This window comes from Stegostoma tigrinum, chromosome 17 (assembly GCF_030684315.1).
Source record: "Stegostoma tigrinum isolate sSteTig4 chromosome 17, sSteTig4.hap1, whole genome shotgun sequence".
Classification (NCBI taxonomy): Eukaryota; Metazoa; Chordata; class Chondrichthyes; order Orectolobiformes; family Stegostomatidae; genus Stegostoma; species Stegostoma tigrinum.
Genome location: NC_081370.1, coordinates 62,609,702 through 62,625,964, shown reverse-complemented (window position 1 = coordinate 62,625,964; position 16,263 = coordinate 62,609,702). Strand labels below are relative to the sequence as shown.

At 45.0% G+C, this 16,263-nt stretch overlaps 1 protein-coding gene across 1 annotated transcript; it reads right to left on the bottom strand.

Moving 5' to 3' along the window:
* Positions 1–6,102: 6,102 nt before the first annotated feature.
* On the bottom strand, positions 6,103–13,536 carry fadd (Fas (tnfrsf6)-associated via death domain). Its single transcript, XM_048545613.2, has 2 exons — positions 13,114–13,536; positions 6,103–7,228 (listed from the first exon to the last, which is right to left on the bottom strand). The coding sequence occupies exons 1-2, from the start codon at positions 13,424–13,426 to the stop codon at positions 6,954–6,956; spliced, it is 588 nt and encodes a 195-aa protein (XP_048401570.2). The 5' UTR covers positions 13,427–13,536; the 3' UTR covers positions 6,103–6,953.
* Positions 13,537–16,263: the final 2,727 nt, after the last annotated feature.

Below are 16,263 nucleotides of genomic sequence, written 5' to 3'. Positions count from 1 at the left end.
GGCTGACCTTGTCACAATCACTACAGGAAAGAAACTAGGCAAAATGTTTTCACCCAAAGTAACAGACTTTAGGACTTGCTGACTAAGAAAGACCATTGCAGCACACAACAGAATGGGTTTGAGACAAAAGAATTGAGAATATGTGAGAATATAAATAGTTTTGTCTTTATTTGTTCAGTATTTATTGCCCATCCCTAATGACTCAAAGGGCATTTAAGAGAAAACTACATTTCTGTGGGTCTGAAATCATATGTAGACCAGAACAAGAATGGTAGACTTCCTTCCCTAAAGGGCAGTAGTGAACAGGATTGCTTTTCCTTGCAATCGACAATGGTTTCGTGGTCATCATTAGACTCTTAATTCCTGAGCAGGAATAAACATAGAAAAGTCCCCCGGGGGGCTGATGGGATTTATCCAAGGATTCTATGGGAAGCGAGGGAAGAGATCGCAGGGCCTTTGGCGATGATCTTTTTGTCCTCACTATCCACGGGTATAGTGCCGGAAGATTGGAGAGAGACAAACGTCATTTTCTTGTTCAAAAAAAGGAACAAGGATAACCCCAGAAATTACAGGACAGTTAGTCTTACTTCAGTGGTGGGGAAATTATTGGAAAGGGCTCTGAGAGACAGGATCAATGGTCACTTGGAAAGGCAGTTAAATTTGTGATACTCAGCATGGATTGGTGAATGGTAGATAATGCCTCACAAACCTGATTGAATTCTTTGAAGAGGTGGCCAAGCACGTGGATGAAGGTAGAGCAGTGGATGTGGTATACATGGATTTAAGTAAGGTGTTTGATAAGGTTCCTCATGGTAGGCTCATGCAGAAGGTAAGGAGGCACAGGATAGGGGAAATGTGGCAGATTAGATTCAAAATTGGCTGACCCTTAGAAGACAAAGGGTGGTAGTGGATGGAAAATATTCAACATGGTGCTCAGTTACGAGTGGTGAACCATAAGGATCTGTTCTGGGTCCTCTTCTAATTGTGATCTTTGTACATGATTTAGATGAAGGAGTGGAAGGGTGGATTAGCAAGTTTGCGAACAATATGAAGGTGAGTCGAGTTGTGCATAGTGTTAGAGGGCTGTTCTGGGTTACAAAGGGACATTGATAGGATGCAGAGCTGGGCAAAGAAGTGGCAGATGGAGTTTAACCCTGAAAAGTGTGAGGTGATTCATTTCGGAAGGACAAACTTGAAAGCAGAATATAGGGTTAACGGAAAGATTCTTGCCAGTGTGGAAGAGCAGAGGGATGTTGGGGTTCATGTTCATAGTTCCCTGAAAGCTGCCACCCAGGTGGATAGAGTTGTTAAGAAGGCGTATGGTGTGTTAGCTTTCATTAATTGGGATTAGTTCAAGAGCCATGAAGTTAAAATTCCAGCTATACAAAACCCAGGTTTGGCTACATCTGGAGTATTGTGTCCAGCTCTGGTCACCTCATTACAGGAAAGATGTGGAAGCGTTGGAAAAGGTGCAGAGCAGATTTACCAAGGTGTTGCCTGGAATGGAGGGAAGGTCTTACAAGGAAAGGTTGAGAGAGCTAGGACTTTTCTCTTTAGAACCACGAAGGATGAGGTGACTTGATAGAGGTGTTCAAAATGATCAGAGGTATACAAAATGATCAGAGGTATAGATAGAGTAGACAGCCAGAGATTATTTCCTCGGGTGGAGGTAGCTATTATGAAGGGGCATAGTTTTAAAGTGAGTGAAGGTGGGTGTAGGGGAAACGTCAGAGGTAGGTTGTTTACTCAGAGAGTGGTGGGGGCAAGGAATGTATTACCGGAGCAGATAGTGGAGTCGGCCTCAATAAAGGCATCTAAGCAGCTATTAGATTGGCATATGGATGATAGTATAAGGTAGGGGTGGAGGTTAGATAGACCTTAGGTTTAGGGTAAAAATTCGGCACAACATCGTGGGCTGAAGGGCCTGTACTGTGCTGTACTGTTCTATGTTCTGAACACTCCTTACATACACACAAGTTGGTCACTGGCAGTAAAAAGGAACTCAAAATTTGACTGGCAATGGATAGTTTGATCTTTCAATAATTGTTTCAGTTTGTTCAGGCTGAAGATTTTTTTCTTAAAATGTTATGCTTGGGAAATGAACATTAAATAGCTACTTAAGTGATACCAGCTGATAGTTTACGTTATACAGAGCTCAACATTCCAGGTTTTTGGTTCATCACATCATACGGCACATACACAATCATGGCAAAACAAAGAAACATTTGCACACAGGCTTGTGCCCTGACGTGTCAGTTTAAGCCACACTTCAGGACAGATGCATCAGACACTCCTTAGACTGGCTCATCCTATGCAGCTAGCAGACAAAAATAATCATGCAAGGGTAGGTTTTCCCAAACATTCAAAAGCAGGTCCTTAACAAAGAAACTGGAGCTGTGGTCTCTGGCATATACAAATGGAATGCAGAAAACAGGCTTGTGGCAAAACAATTGCTCCTTCCAAGCAGTGTGGCTGCATTACAACCCAAAGGTTTGCACGCAGGTTCTGAGATTATCATATGTGCACAACCATGAAAGAAACGTAAAGAACCTTCTCGTTACAAAGAAACTGGAGGATACACTGAAACCGTAAGATGTCGGAGCTAAAGTAGCCATTCAGCCCATTGAGTCTGCTCTGCCATTTTATGTGACGATCACTGATCTGATAATCATCAACTCCACTTTTCTGCCTTTTCCCCATAACCCTTGATTCCCTCACTGATTGAAAATCTCTCTCATCTTTGAATATACTAAACGACTCAGCCTTGACAGCCCAGCTGCAGTAAAGAATTCCACAGATTCACAACACTCAAGACAGAAATTTCTCATCTGTGCTATCAATGGGTGACACTTTATTTTGAGATGATACCCTCTGGTCCAAGATACTTCCACAAGAAGAAATAACTTTCCATAGCTACCCTGTTAAGTCCCCTAAGGCATTGTATGTTCCAATAAGGTTCCCTCTCATTCTTCTAAGTGCCAATAAGTGCGGGTTCAACATACTCTCCTCACAAGCCAGTGCCTCCATGCCTGGGATCAAACTGGTGAACCTTCTCTGGACTGTCTCCAATGCCAGTATTTCAGCTGTGGTCTGCTGAGTGTATTGCGCAGTTTTAGCAAAACCTACCTACTATTATACACATTCTCTTTGGAATAAGGCCAACATTATATTTAAGCAGCATTAGGCTCAGACATCGTGGCAGTATTTATCAAGATCGTCAATTCAAGCTCCACTGCAAATCATTTTGTTAGTTTATGATTCTGCTATGACCATTTACACTGCCTGTGGACCTGCTGCTTCACTTGTTCCTTTACCACTTCCTTTTCACTTGTCTGATCATCTGTTTTCTTACTTCCATCCTCGCATGGATCTTGCCTTTTGTCCTTTCCTTCCTTTTCTTTGCCTGGGTATGTGCTTAAAAACGTGCTACATCTGCATTTATTTTCAAGATGAACTTGAAATGTTTTCTTCTCCCCAGATGCTGCCACTCCTGCTGAGTGTTTCCAGTTTATATAATAAGAATCGGAATGTGGTAGGTCATTCAACCCTTGAACCTGCTCTGCAATTCAATAGGGTTATGGCTGATCCAACATTCTTTATATTCACTTCTCTGAGATTTTCTCTTAACCCTTGACTCCCCAGCTGATCAAGAATGGATCTTTGTCCTCTGGCAAGGAGTTCCAAAGACTCATAACCCTGTGAGAAGAAATTCCTCCACATCTCAGTCATAAAACAGTACCCCTCTATTCTGAGACTATGGCCTCTGGTCCTAGACTGTTCCTTGAGTGGAAACGTGCTTCTAACATTTACCCTGTCGAGTTCCTTAAGAATCCTATATGTTTCAATTTGATTGCCTCTCATTCTTCTGAGCTCCAGTGAGTAGACACAAGTGGCACAGTGGTGAGCACTGCTCCCTCACAGCACCAGGATTGGGTTCAATTCCATCGTCAGGTGACTGTGTGCAGTTTCTATGTTCTCCGTGTCTGCTTGGGTTTCCTCTGGCTTCCTCCCACAGTCTAAAGACATGCAGGTTAGGTGGATTGGCAACGGGAAATTGCCTGCAGTGCGCAGGGGTGTCCTGGCTAGGTGGATTAACCATGGAAATGTTATGTTTCGTGGTACCTCGGTAGCTACGGACTCAAGGTATGATCATCTGTACGCGGACGACTAGGCGCAAGCTGATGTGAACAGTGACACTAGATGATAGCGGACAAGCCCCAGTCCCCAGCTAGAGTCGCACCCCAAACTTACAGATGTACTTACATGAGGCCTTTAGAAAAAGAGCTTTTACTGTCTCAGTCCGAAGACACAAAATGGACACAACTTGTCTGTATTTATACATTAGGAATGACCTCGACCAGAGGGAATCACCAACTGCTACGTCATACAGCAGGAAAATACAGGGCTAGGGCATGGGGGTGGGTCTGGGTGAGATGGTCTGCAGAGGGCTGGTGTGGATGTGATGGGCTGAATGACCTACTACAACACTGTAGGGATTCTATGAGTTAGAGTCCCAAACTATTTAACTTTTGCTCCTAAAATAATGCCTTCAGACCATGGATTACTCTGGTGAAAATATAACCTGGCTCATATTGTCTGGAATTATTGTCTTGGGATGAAATGTTAAACAGAATCCTTTTCTCCATCTCTCACAAGGATTTTAAAATCCCATGCCACTTCTTGAAATAGACTTCTGTAGATGTCCTTGCCAATATTGATCCCTTAAATAACACTTGCAAATAGATGAGCTGGACTGCTTATTTCTGAGTGGTTTGTGAGAGTGTACCATGCACTAACCGGCCGTTGCTTTTGCCTAAGACAACGACAAAACTTCAAAACTGCTACCTGTCCTGGAATCATGATGGTGCTGTACAGTTTACGTTTTCTTGTTTGTTTTTACAAAAAGCACAGAAGGGGGTCCTGATGCAACTTCCCTTCATGCTATCCTTGCTGCCTGGACAAAAGGACAAAGCAAAACACTTTGCTAGAAATATCAACTCAGGCAAGCATCTCAAGGCTATCCCGACTGAAAAGAAGAGCTGTCAGAGGAGAACATAAAGACAGAAAATACTGCATTCAAGTATTCAGGCATCTGTCCTGATGCAACAATGGCCCCTGGGGTAGGTGGCAAGGTCGGCGGGGGGGGGGGGGGGGGGGCGGCGAGTAATCACAAGCGTTGTAATGTTATATGAAACCAGGATGCAGGAGTTAACAAAATTAGCCCTGTTTTTCCGGCAATTAGCACCAAACCTCATTTAAGAAATCTTGTGGTCAACAACTCCTAAAACCAGATTGCCTCATTTTTTTATAGATAACAAAATGTGAGGCTGGATGAACACAGCAGGCCCAGCAGCATCTCAGGAGCACAAAAGCTGACGTTTCGGGCCTAGACCCTTCATCAGAGAGGGGGATGGGGAGAGGGTTCTGGAATAAATAGGAAGAGAGGGGGAGGCGGACGGAAAATGGAGAGAAAAGAAGATAGGTGGAGAGGAGAGTATAGGTGAGGAGGTAGGGAGGGGATAGGTCAGTCCAGGGAAGATGGACAAGTCAAGGAGGTGGGTTGAGGTTAGTAGGTAGGAAATGGAGGTACGGCTTAAGGTGGGAAGAAGGGATGGGTGAGAGGAAGAACAGGTGAGGGAGGCGGAGACAGGCTGGGCTGGTTTTGGGATGCGGTGGGGGAAGGGGACCGCATCCCAAAACCAGCCCAGTTCTTCCCCTCCCTCCACTGCACCACACAACCAGCCCAGCTCTTTCCCCTCCACCCACTGCATCCCAAAACCAGCCCAGCCTGTCTCCGCCTCCCTAACCTGTTCTTCCTCTCACCAATCCCTTCCTCCCACCTCAAGCCGCACCTCCATTTCCTACCTACTAACCTCATCCCACCTCCTTGACCTGTCCATTTTCCCTGGACTGACCTATCCCCTCCCTACCTCCCCACCTATACTCTCCTCTCCACCTATCTTCTTTTCTCTCCATCTTCGGTCCACCTCCCCATCTCTCCCTATTTATTCCAGTTCCCTCTCCTCATCCCCCTCTCCGATGAAGGGTCTAGGCCCGAAACATCAGCTTTTGTGCTCCTGAGATGCTGCTTGGCCTGCTGTGTTCATCCAGCTTCACACTTTGTTATCTTGGATTCTCCAGCATCTGCAGTTCCCATTATCTCTGCCTCATTTTTTAGTCTTGTCAAATGCATCACCTTAGTTGTTAGGTACAAATAGCTGGATGAACAGTTTTTGTTGCTGGTATTCTCATGAAAGCTTTTTCTATCGGGAGTAAAAAAAAACTGAAAAAAAAATCATTGTTTTATCATTGGTGATTTACTAAGAAAGTCCATTCTTCCAAAATATAAAAAAAATACAATTTGTATTGTTGCTCTGAACAAAAGAAATTGTGAAGGTTCCCAAGACAATTTCAAAATTTATCAGTCTTCTTTCTCCCCAAAAGATTTCAAAACAACCTTAGAAACTTGTTCCAAATATTGTTATACAACGTGAATGAAGTTTGCATTCACACTGTAATACTGTGGTGAAGTGATTTTGTCTTTCAACGATCCTGCAGTAAGTGTCACAGCAGCCTGAATGTGCAGAAAAGCCTTAATTGAAGGAGGCAATTATGCTGCTTTGTGCGACAGTAGTTTGAGCCCTCACACTCCAAGGCTAATACTCTAAACCACTGCAACGAGACTACAGAGTGAATACATACTTCTTTAGATGAACACGTAGGAAGTCTTTGAGTTGAGTGCTATGAGTAACATGAAACATTCAGTCACTTTCAACAAAACACTGAACTCTGAAGCTGGTCGACAAGAGCTTGACAGTAATTACAGAATTAAGTACAGGTCACCAGGCAAGACAACTGCACCAGTAGGTTTTGAAAGGAAGTGAAGTCTTGCTTTGGATGTGTAAAGTATTTTTGTGCCATTAAGAAAATTGTTTGCATTCTCAGTTTAAAAGTTAACTACACTTGGATACCTCTTCTTCAACAGAATCTGCTACCATGTTAAGTTTGCAGCTCCTTAGGGCTGTGAGCAGTTTGTCTACAGTAGCTTTTTCTCCTTCTTTTTTCTGCCACTCTGTTAAAGACTGCTGAATCTGTTCTCGCATGTTGCGTGGATGTTTGTATTCAATCTGCTGAAGCAATGCTTCTTTGTGTCCTAGTTTTCTTGCGAGCATCCGCCAGTCATTTCCAAGCTCATTACAAATTACATCAAATGCAACATTCAGAAGTCCTGGAAAGGAAAGTTCAAATGAAGCTCAGTTTTGAATTAAAGTCAAGAACCCAAACTCAGCATCAGGTGACAGTTTCTTAAACAATCCACAAGATTAGTGTTGGTGTAACAAAACAAAATCCCCCTCTCAAGCCTCACCCTGCTCATCACAGCATTAATAAAGTACCCAAGGTCAGTTCAAGGCAAGTACTCGAGCAGGCAGGTGGGACCTTGGTTTAATGTCTTGTCCAAAAGATGGCACCTCTGACAGTGTTGCACTCCTTTTGTACTGCACTGGACTGTCAGCTTTGAATTCTATGTTCAAGCCCTGGAGTGGGTCTAGAACTCAAAACCTTCTGACTTAGATGTGAAATATGCTACTAACTCAACCACGTATTCAATGACCTTTTCTGAACGTTTCTAATAATGCAATGTGCCTTGCCAACTATTTGTGGTAGCATGTTCCACATCCAAACCACTCAGTGAACAATGCCATTATTTCCCTCTTGAATGTAATACTCACTAACTAGCAGCTTTGGATCTTGGTCCCAGGATTTAGATTCTCCCAAAATGACAATATTCCCGCAAAAATCACCCTGTCCAACCCACTCATAATCTTGAGACAATATGACTCCGTTTCTGCTGAACCCTTCCCTTTTGCAAACAAACATCCTCAAACTGTTCAGTTTTTCTATACTGGGGCCAACATCCTTGTAGGGCAGACTGGAAGAAATCAGAGATCAGAATAGTTGAGGACTTTGACGGAAACAAGGCTGAGTACTTTGAAAGCGACTGTAACAGAACAGGAGCTAATGTAGGTCAGTCAGCACAACACAAGATAGGATAACATAGATAACAAAGTGTGGGGCTGGATGAACACAGGAGGCCAAGCAGCATCTTAGGAGCAGAAAAGTTGACGTTTCGGGCCTAGGCCCTTTTTCTGATGAAGGGACTAGCCCTGAAACGTCGGCTTTTGTGCTCCTGAGATGCTGCTTGGCCTGCTGTGTTCATCCAGCCCCACACTTTGTTATCATGGATTCTCCAGCATCTGCAGTTCCCATTATCTCTGAGCACAAGATGGGACATAGTTAGATTGTAATCTGGATTTATACTGTACATTATCTGAATGAATTAAAACAACAATGCAAAGCAAAACTGTTTGTACCAAGGCTACGGGGAAGGCCAATTTGAAGAAAATCAACTGTGATTTCAATAGAGTCGAATGCAAGCAGATACTCTGAGGTAAATCTGTGTCAGAGTAGTGAGACACATTCAAGGAGGATTTGGGAAGAGTACAGGGCCAACATGTTCCAATAAAGACAAAGGGTGGGACCGTCAAATGGAGTGAACAATGTATCGAAGGATATACAAGATAGAACATAGAACACTACAGCTTAGCACAGGCCCTTCAGCCCTCGATGTTGTGCTGATCTGTGAAACCAAACTGAAGCCCATCTAACCTACACTATTCCATTATTATCCAAGACTGGATAAAAAGAGCCTTATGACAGATACTGAGGGCTCAAAACAGCAGAAACATTGGAGGAGTATAGAATTGGCAAGTAGGGGGGAAACTCAAAGAGGAACTCAGGAGAGCAAGAAGGGACCGTGAATGTTAATGGCGAGTAAAATAAAGGAAAATCACAAATATGTTAAGGTTAAAAGGATAACTAGGGAAAGAGTAGGATCCACTAAAGACCATTTTTGGTAATTTATGCTTGGAGTCAGAGGACATAGGTCAGGTTCTAAATGGATACTTTGTGTCAGTATTCACTAGTAAGAGGGATACTGTGGATATAGAAATCAGGCAGAAGGACTGTAATATACCTAAATAAATCAACATGCACAGAGAAAGGTTTCTGGCTTAAAAGTAAAATAAAATATCCAAGGCCAGATGATGAAATATATCTCAGAATGTTGTGTGAGGCAAGGGAGGGCTACCAATGATTTTCAATTTCTCTGACCACGGGAGAAGTGCCCGAAGCCTGGAAGACAGCGAATGTTGTACAGTTATTCAAGAAGGAGCAAGGGATATATCAGGAAATCACAGGCTAGACAGTCTAACCTTGGTGGTGGGAAACTATTGGAAGCATTCTGAGTGACAAAATTATTGCATTGGAGGGGTAGGGATTAATCAAGAACAGTCAGCACGGTTTTATTAAGTGGGAGTCATTTTTACCAATTTGATTGAATTTTTCCAAGAGGTGACCAGGCGTGCAGGTAAGGGCAACGTTTTTGATGTTGTCTACTTGCACTTCATCAAGGCTTTTAACAAGGTCCCACATGGGAGACTGATAGAAAAAGCATGGCTTTCGACATGTCCCCTCATGGTAAATACAAAAACAGGAATTGCTGACAAAGCTCAGCAGGTCTGACAGTACCTGTGAAGAGAAGTCAGAGTTAACATTTCGGGTCGACTGACCCTTCCTCAGAACTCATGATCGGCTCATCAGAAGATAAATATGCACAGGATCTACAGCGACTTGGTATTTGGATTCAGAATTGGGTTGTCCATGGAAGACAGAGGATAGTGGTGAAAGGGGGTTTTTCAGGCTGGAGGTCTGTGACTAGTGATGTTCCGCAGTGATACATACTGGGTCCTCTGCAGTTTGTGACTTGTGTTACTAACTTGGATGAAAACATTAAAGGGCGTGTTAGTAAGTTTGCAGATGACACAAACATCAGACGAGTTGTGGATAATTAGAAGGCTGTCAAAGGGTACAGCCAGATAGAGATCAGTTGGGGATACGGGCGAAGAATTGGCAGATAGAGTTTAATTCGGGCAAGTGCGAGGTGTTGCGCTTTGGGGAGCAAATGTTAAGGGAAGTAAAGAGTTAATGGCAAAACCCTTAACAGCATTCATGTACAGAGGGATCTTGGGGTCCGAGTTCATAGCTCCTTGAAAGTGGCCACACAAGAAGATAGTGTGGTAAAGAAGACACACAGTACGCTTGCCTTTATTGGTGGAAGAATTGGGTACAACAGTTGAGAAGTGATATTGCAGCTTTATAAAATTTTGGTCAGCGAGCACCTAGAGTACTGTGTTCAATCCTGGTCACCGCATTACAGCAAGATTGTGGTGGCTTTGTAAAGGATGCAGAAGAGGTTTATCAGGATGCTGCCTGGGTTAGAGGGTATGAGCTATAAGGAGAGACTGGACAAACTAGAGTTGTTTTCTCTGGAGCAGCAGAGACTGAGGAGAGAGGTTTGGAGTCCCTACAATGTGTGAACAGGCCATTAGGCCCATTGAGTTAACACTGACCCTTTGACAGCATCTCACCCTATTCCTGTAACCCCACATTTCCCAGGGCTAATCCACCCAGCCTGTACATTCCTGGACACTATAGGCAATTTAGCATGGCTAATTCAACTGGCCTGCACATCTGTGGACTTTGGGAGGAAACCAGAGGAAACCCATGCAGACACGGGAGAATCTGCAGACTCCACACAGGCAGACACCCGAGGTTCGAATCAACCCACGTCCCTGACACTATGAGACAGCAGTGCTAACTGTTGAGCCACCATACCACCCTGTTAGAAGTCCAAAAATTATGACAGGCATAGATAGGGTTGACAGTTAGAATTTTTTCTAATACTAATAATAATACTAGAGGGCATGCACTTAAGGTTAGATGGGGAAAGTTGAAAGGAGATGTGGGGGAAAAGTTTTATTTTTAACACAGAGTGGTAGTTGCGTGGAATATGCTGCCGGGATTGGTGCTGAAGGCAGATATGATACGCCTGTTTAAGGGACTTTTAGATAAGCACAAGAATAAGCAAGGAACGGAGGAATATGTGCCACTGACAGACAGAAGGGATGAGTTTAATTTGGCAACATATTTGGGAAAACATGGTGGGCTGAAGGGCCCGTTCCTGTGCATTTGACACACAGTTCTATGTAAGAGCCCATCGGACTGAAGGAAATTTGGGAAATCAAATCTAGAATTGGTTAAGTGGTAGGAAGCAGAGGATGATGATCGAGGGGTGTTTTTGTAACAGAAAGCCTGTGCCCAGTGGGGGTTCACAGGGATCGGTAGTGGAGACCTTGCTATTTATGCTTTTGGGGTTGGATGTAGGAGGATTGACCAGTAAGTTCATGGATGATATGAAAATTATGATGATAGTAATCTTAGGTTACAGGAGGATATTGACAGGCTGGTCAGAGGCAAATGGAATTCAAAGCAGATAAATGTCAGGTGATGTGCTTGGGCAGGACAAACAAAGCAAAGGAATTTATGACAGTAGGACCCTGAGAAGCACCGAGGGTCAGAGGGATCTTAGTATGCATATCCACTGCTCCCTTAAGGTAGTGGGCCAGGTGGATGAAGTGGTTAAGAAGGCATATGGGATATGTGCCTTTATTAGCCAAAGCATAGAGTTTAAGAGCAGGGAGGTTATGCTGGAACTGTATAAAATGTTGGTTAGGTTGCAGATAGTATTGTGTGCCATTCTAGAATCCACACTATAAGAAGGATGTGGTAGCACTGGAAAGGTCCACAGAGGAGACTAGCCGGGATGTTCCCTGGGCTGGAAGATTTCAGGGATGAACTGTGATTGGACAGACTGGGATTGTGTTTCTTTGGATACTAAGGGGGGGGACATGATTGAGACAGATAAAATTATGAGGGGCATAAACAGGAACAAACTATTATAATTGTTAAAGGGATCAATGACCAGGGGACAGAAGGCTGAAAGACATGAAGTAAAACATTTTCACCCAGATGGTGGTGGGGATCTGGAATGCTCTGGCTGTAAAACTGGTGGAGGCAGAAACTGTGACATGTTGCATGAACTTGACTGAGATTTTTGAAGAAGTAACAAAGAGGATTGATGACGGCTGAGTGGTGGACGTGATCCTATCGACTTCAGTGAGGTATTCAACAGGGTTCCTAATGGTAGACTGGTTAGCAAAGTTAGATCACATGGAACACAGGGAGAGCTAGCTATTTGGATACAGAACTGGCTCAAAGGTACAAGACAAAAGGGTGGTGGTGGAGCATTGCTTTTCAGACTGGAGGCCTGTCAGCAGCAATGTACCACAAGGATCATTGCTTGATAGAAGGGTACAAAATGATCGGATGTACAGACAGAGTGGACAGCCAGAGACTTTTTCTTAGGGTGGAGGTAGCTATTACGAGAGGACATAGTTTTAAAGTGAGTGAAGGTAGATATAGGGGAGACATCAGAGGTAGGTTCTTTACTCAAGAGTGTGGTAGGGGCATGGAATGCATTGCTGGAGAGGGTAGTGCAGTCGGCCTCATTGGGGCATTTATGTGGTTATTAGATAGGTATATGGATGATGGCATAAGGTAGGGGTGGAGGTTAGATAGACCTTAGGTTTAGGGTAAAAGTTCAGCACAACATTGTGGGTTGAAGGGCCTGTACTGTTCTATGGGGGATGGAGGTCTGTTTAGTTCTCAGACCTTCTTGGTGTGTCAAACGTACATAATTATAGTCTTATATGGATCAGAAATGCTTTGGGTTTGTTTGTTCTCCATCCATTAAGACTGCACAGAACTGAACTGCTCTAGTGATTATGGATATTAGTAAAGATGTTTTATGAATAAAGTATATTTTTGAAATAAAAAAATGTCCACTTGAGTTGCCAAGGCATAATCGTCTAGGGCCAAGTGCGGGAACATGGGATTAGAATATTTGGGTGGTTGTTTTTGACCAGCAGAGATAATGATGGGATGAAGGGTCTTTTCTGTGCTGTAGATCTCTGTGATTGTAAAGACAGCAGTGATGGTTTTTGATCTCAATGGGTAGTCTAAGTGGGTAGAGTTTATTCGCAGGTTTTTAGGTGAGGTTTAATGTGCAGTGATGGGGTTAGTCCCTTTCCCCCAGGGTTAGGGCTAGGGGGGTATGTGACTGCCCAGCCTCCCCACTCCCATTGCTGCTGTTACCGGAGTCTGCCTGCGGCTCCTGGCCCCGCTGCTGGAAATCGGCCAGTCGCTGCTGGAGGTCCTGGCGCTGTATTTCCGACAGGAGTCCGCTCAGGGTTTGTGTGTTGTCGGGGCCCAGCAGGTCGAGCTCCTCGAGCTGCTGGAAGAGATGGATGCCGCTGGTGATGGCCTCGAGCGGCCTCTTCCTGATCAGGCCTCGGCACAGGAACTTCAGCGACTCCACATTGTCCCGGCTCAGGCTGTTTGAGATACTGTTCAGCAGCGCAGCAAAGCGCATCGCCCCGGGCCGGGCCTCAGGGACGGCCATGTCCATGTCCCTCTCCTCCCGCCTGGACCGCACGCTCAAACCGAAACCCCAACGCTCCCCAAAGAAGACCACAAAATGGCGCCGCACACGCCGCTTCCGGGAGACCGACCTCCCGCCAGTGCGCCGCCAGCGGCCGGGAGGACACATTGGCCCGGAGGGCACTCCGCCGCCAGCGGACGGACGCTCTGACCCGGAGAGCACACCGCCCCCTGCGGCCGGGAGGACACATTGACCCGGTGGACACACCGCCCCCTGCGGCCGGGAGGACACATTGATCCGGAGGGCACCCCGCCCACTGCGGCCGGGAGGAAAGATTGACCCGGAGAGCACACCGCCCCCAGCGGCCCGGAGGACACACCGCCCCCTGCGGCCGGGAGGACACATTGGCCCGGAGGGCACTCCGGCACCAGCGGCCGGGAGGACACATTGACCCGGAGGACACACCGCCCCCTGCGGCCGGGAGGACACATTGGCCCGGAGGGCACTCCGCCACCAGCGGCCGGGAAGACACATTGACCCGGAGGACACACCGCCCCCTGCGGCCGGGAGGACACATTGGCCCGGAGGGCACTCCGGCACCAGCGGCCGGGAGGACACACCGCCCCCTGCGGCCGGGAGGACACATTGACCCGGACAGCCACCCCAAGCCGCACCTCCATTTCCTACCTACTAACCTCATCCCACCTTCTTGACCTGTCCATCCTCCCATGACTGACCTATCCCCTCCCTACCTCCCCACCTACACTCTCTCCACCTATCTTCTTTTCTCCCTATCTTCGGTCTGCCTCCCCCTCTCTCCCTATTTATTCCAGTTCCCTCTCCCCATCCCCCTCTCTGATGAAGGGTCTAGGCCCGAAACGTCAGCTTTTGTGCTCCTGAGATGCTGCTTGGCCTGCTGTGTTCATCCAGCCTCACATTATCTTGGTTGGAATAACATGATAGGTATAAAAGTCAGGTGTCAAGGGTCTAATCAAAGTAATAAGTAATTCAAAACTGTACAAACCAATTAAGGTAGAGAGACCAAAATGAGTTATCAAAGTGATGATGTTAAAACAGGACAGTAAGGAAGATTTTACCGTTTCACAACAGTATGGTGGGGTCACATATAACATGAAATGAATCCAAGGTCATGGCTGAAGCTGTCTCTGTGAGAATGGAACTTGGCTATCAGTCTCCGCTCGACAATTCTGCCGTGTTGTGCATCTCAAAGGCCACCTTGGAGGACTCCGCTTACCTGAAGATTGGAGGCTGAATGTTGTTGATCACTGTGTTCCCCAACTGGGAGGGAACATCCCTGTCTGGAGATTGTTGTGCAGTGACCATTCATCCATCATACAGAATAGAACAGACCACTGCAAGAAAGGGTACCGACACTCTACAATCAGGAACACTCCAGAAAATTACCGGCCGATCCGACCAAAAAACACACCATTGTGGTAAGCACCTTTACCCACACTTTCCAAAGTTGTGACTTCAAACATTTAGAAGGACAAGGGTAGCAGATACATAGAAATACGACGCACAAAATCCCTCCAAGCCACTCCCCATCCTTACTTGTAATATACATTGCAGTTCCTCCAGTGTCACTGAGTCAATATCCTGACTTCCCTTCCTGAAGACACTGTGGGTTCACCTATAGCACATGGACTGCAGGGATTCAAGAAGGCCATTTACCACTACGTTCTCAAGGGCAACAAAATGGGCAATGCGATGCCCACATCCCATAAATTTAATCCTGTGGTTAAAAAAAGAGATGCGCATACAGCAGAACAATATCCTCCTTATGTCACATCATGGTCCATTTGTCCAAACTGTTTGTCTTACATTCATCAGGTCAATTCACAAGAAATACTGATGTAAAGAAAAACAAAATTTATCCTAGATCAAAGGAGAACACTATTTGATTGATTCACAAGTGACAAATGAGAATTCTGCTGTTTATGGTGCTGAAATGTAGATAAATGTCCCAAAATCTGGAAGTTTGTATCAAGCAGCATGTCTCTTCAGCTGTTCACATGATGTAAGTTCGAAGCACTTGCAAAACTCATAGCAATATCCCAAATCAGATATGAAGAATTACTCTGTCATGCAGATTAGGATTTTGAGGGGAGGGAATGGTCTAGTGGTCTTAGCATGAGACTGTTTAATCCAGAAACCCAAGTAATGTTCTGCGGACTGGGGTTCAAATTGTCCAATGGCGGATGTTGAATTTTGAATTCAGTTTTAAAAAAAACAGTGTGATGATGACCTTGAAACTATCATCAGTTGTCAGGAAAAACACATCTAGTCCACTCATTTCTGAAGAAGGGTCTCAACCTGAAACATCAGCTTTCCTCCTCCTCTGATGCTGCTTGGCCAGCTGTGTTCATCCAGTTTCACACCTTGTTACCTCAGATTCTCCAGCATTGGCAGTTCCTACTATCTCTGGTTCACTAATGTCCTGAATGAATCTGCCATCCTTACCTGGTCTTGTTTACATGTGAATCCAGACCACAACAGTCTGTTTGACTCTTAACTCTCCTCTGTGCTGTAACAGATGTGCAATAAAGGCTGGCCTGGCCATCAATGCCCACATTCTTTGAATGAATAATAATAACAAAAGTCAGGTAGCATCTACTGAAAGCTATATATGTTAATATTTTTATGTTTTATTTTGTTTTTTGTAAAGAAAAAGAAAGTACACACATTTGACCTGTTTCAGCTGTACATGGACAGTCAGAGACATTTTCCTAGGGCGGAGGTAGCTATTACGAGGGGGCATAGTTTTAAAGTGAGTGGAAATAGATATAAGGGAGACGTCAGAGGTAGGTTCTTTACTCAGAGAGTGGTTGGAGCGTGGAATG

Bases quoted from the DNA above. Each gene is read 5' to 3' on its own strand.
- fadd (XM_048545613.2), bottom strand. From the start codon at position 13,426: ATGGACATGGCCGTCCCTGAGGCCCGGCCCGGGGCGATGCGCTTTGCT. The intron at 7,229-13,113 runs GTAACAGCAGCA...TTTCCTTTCCAG, and splicing joins GGAGCCGCAGGCAGACTCCG to GACTTCTGAATGTTGCATTT.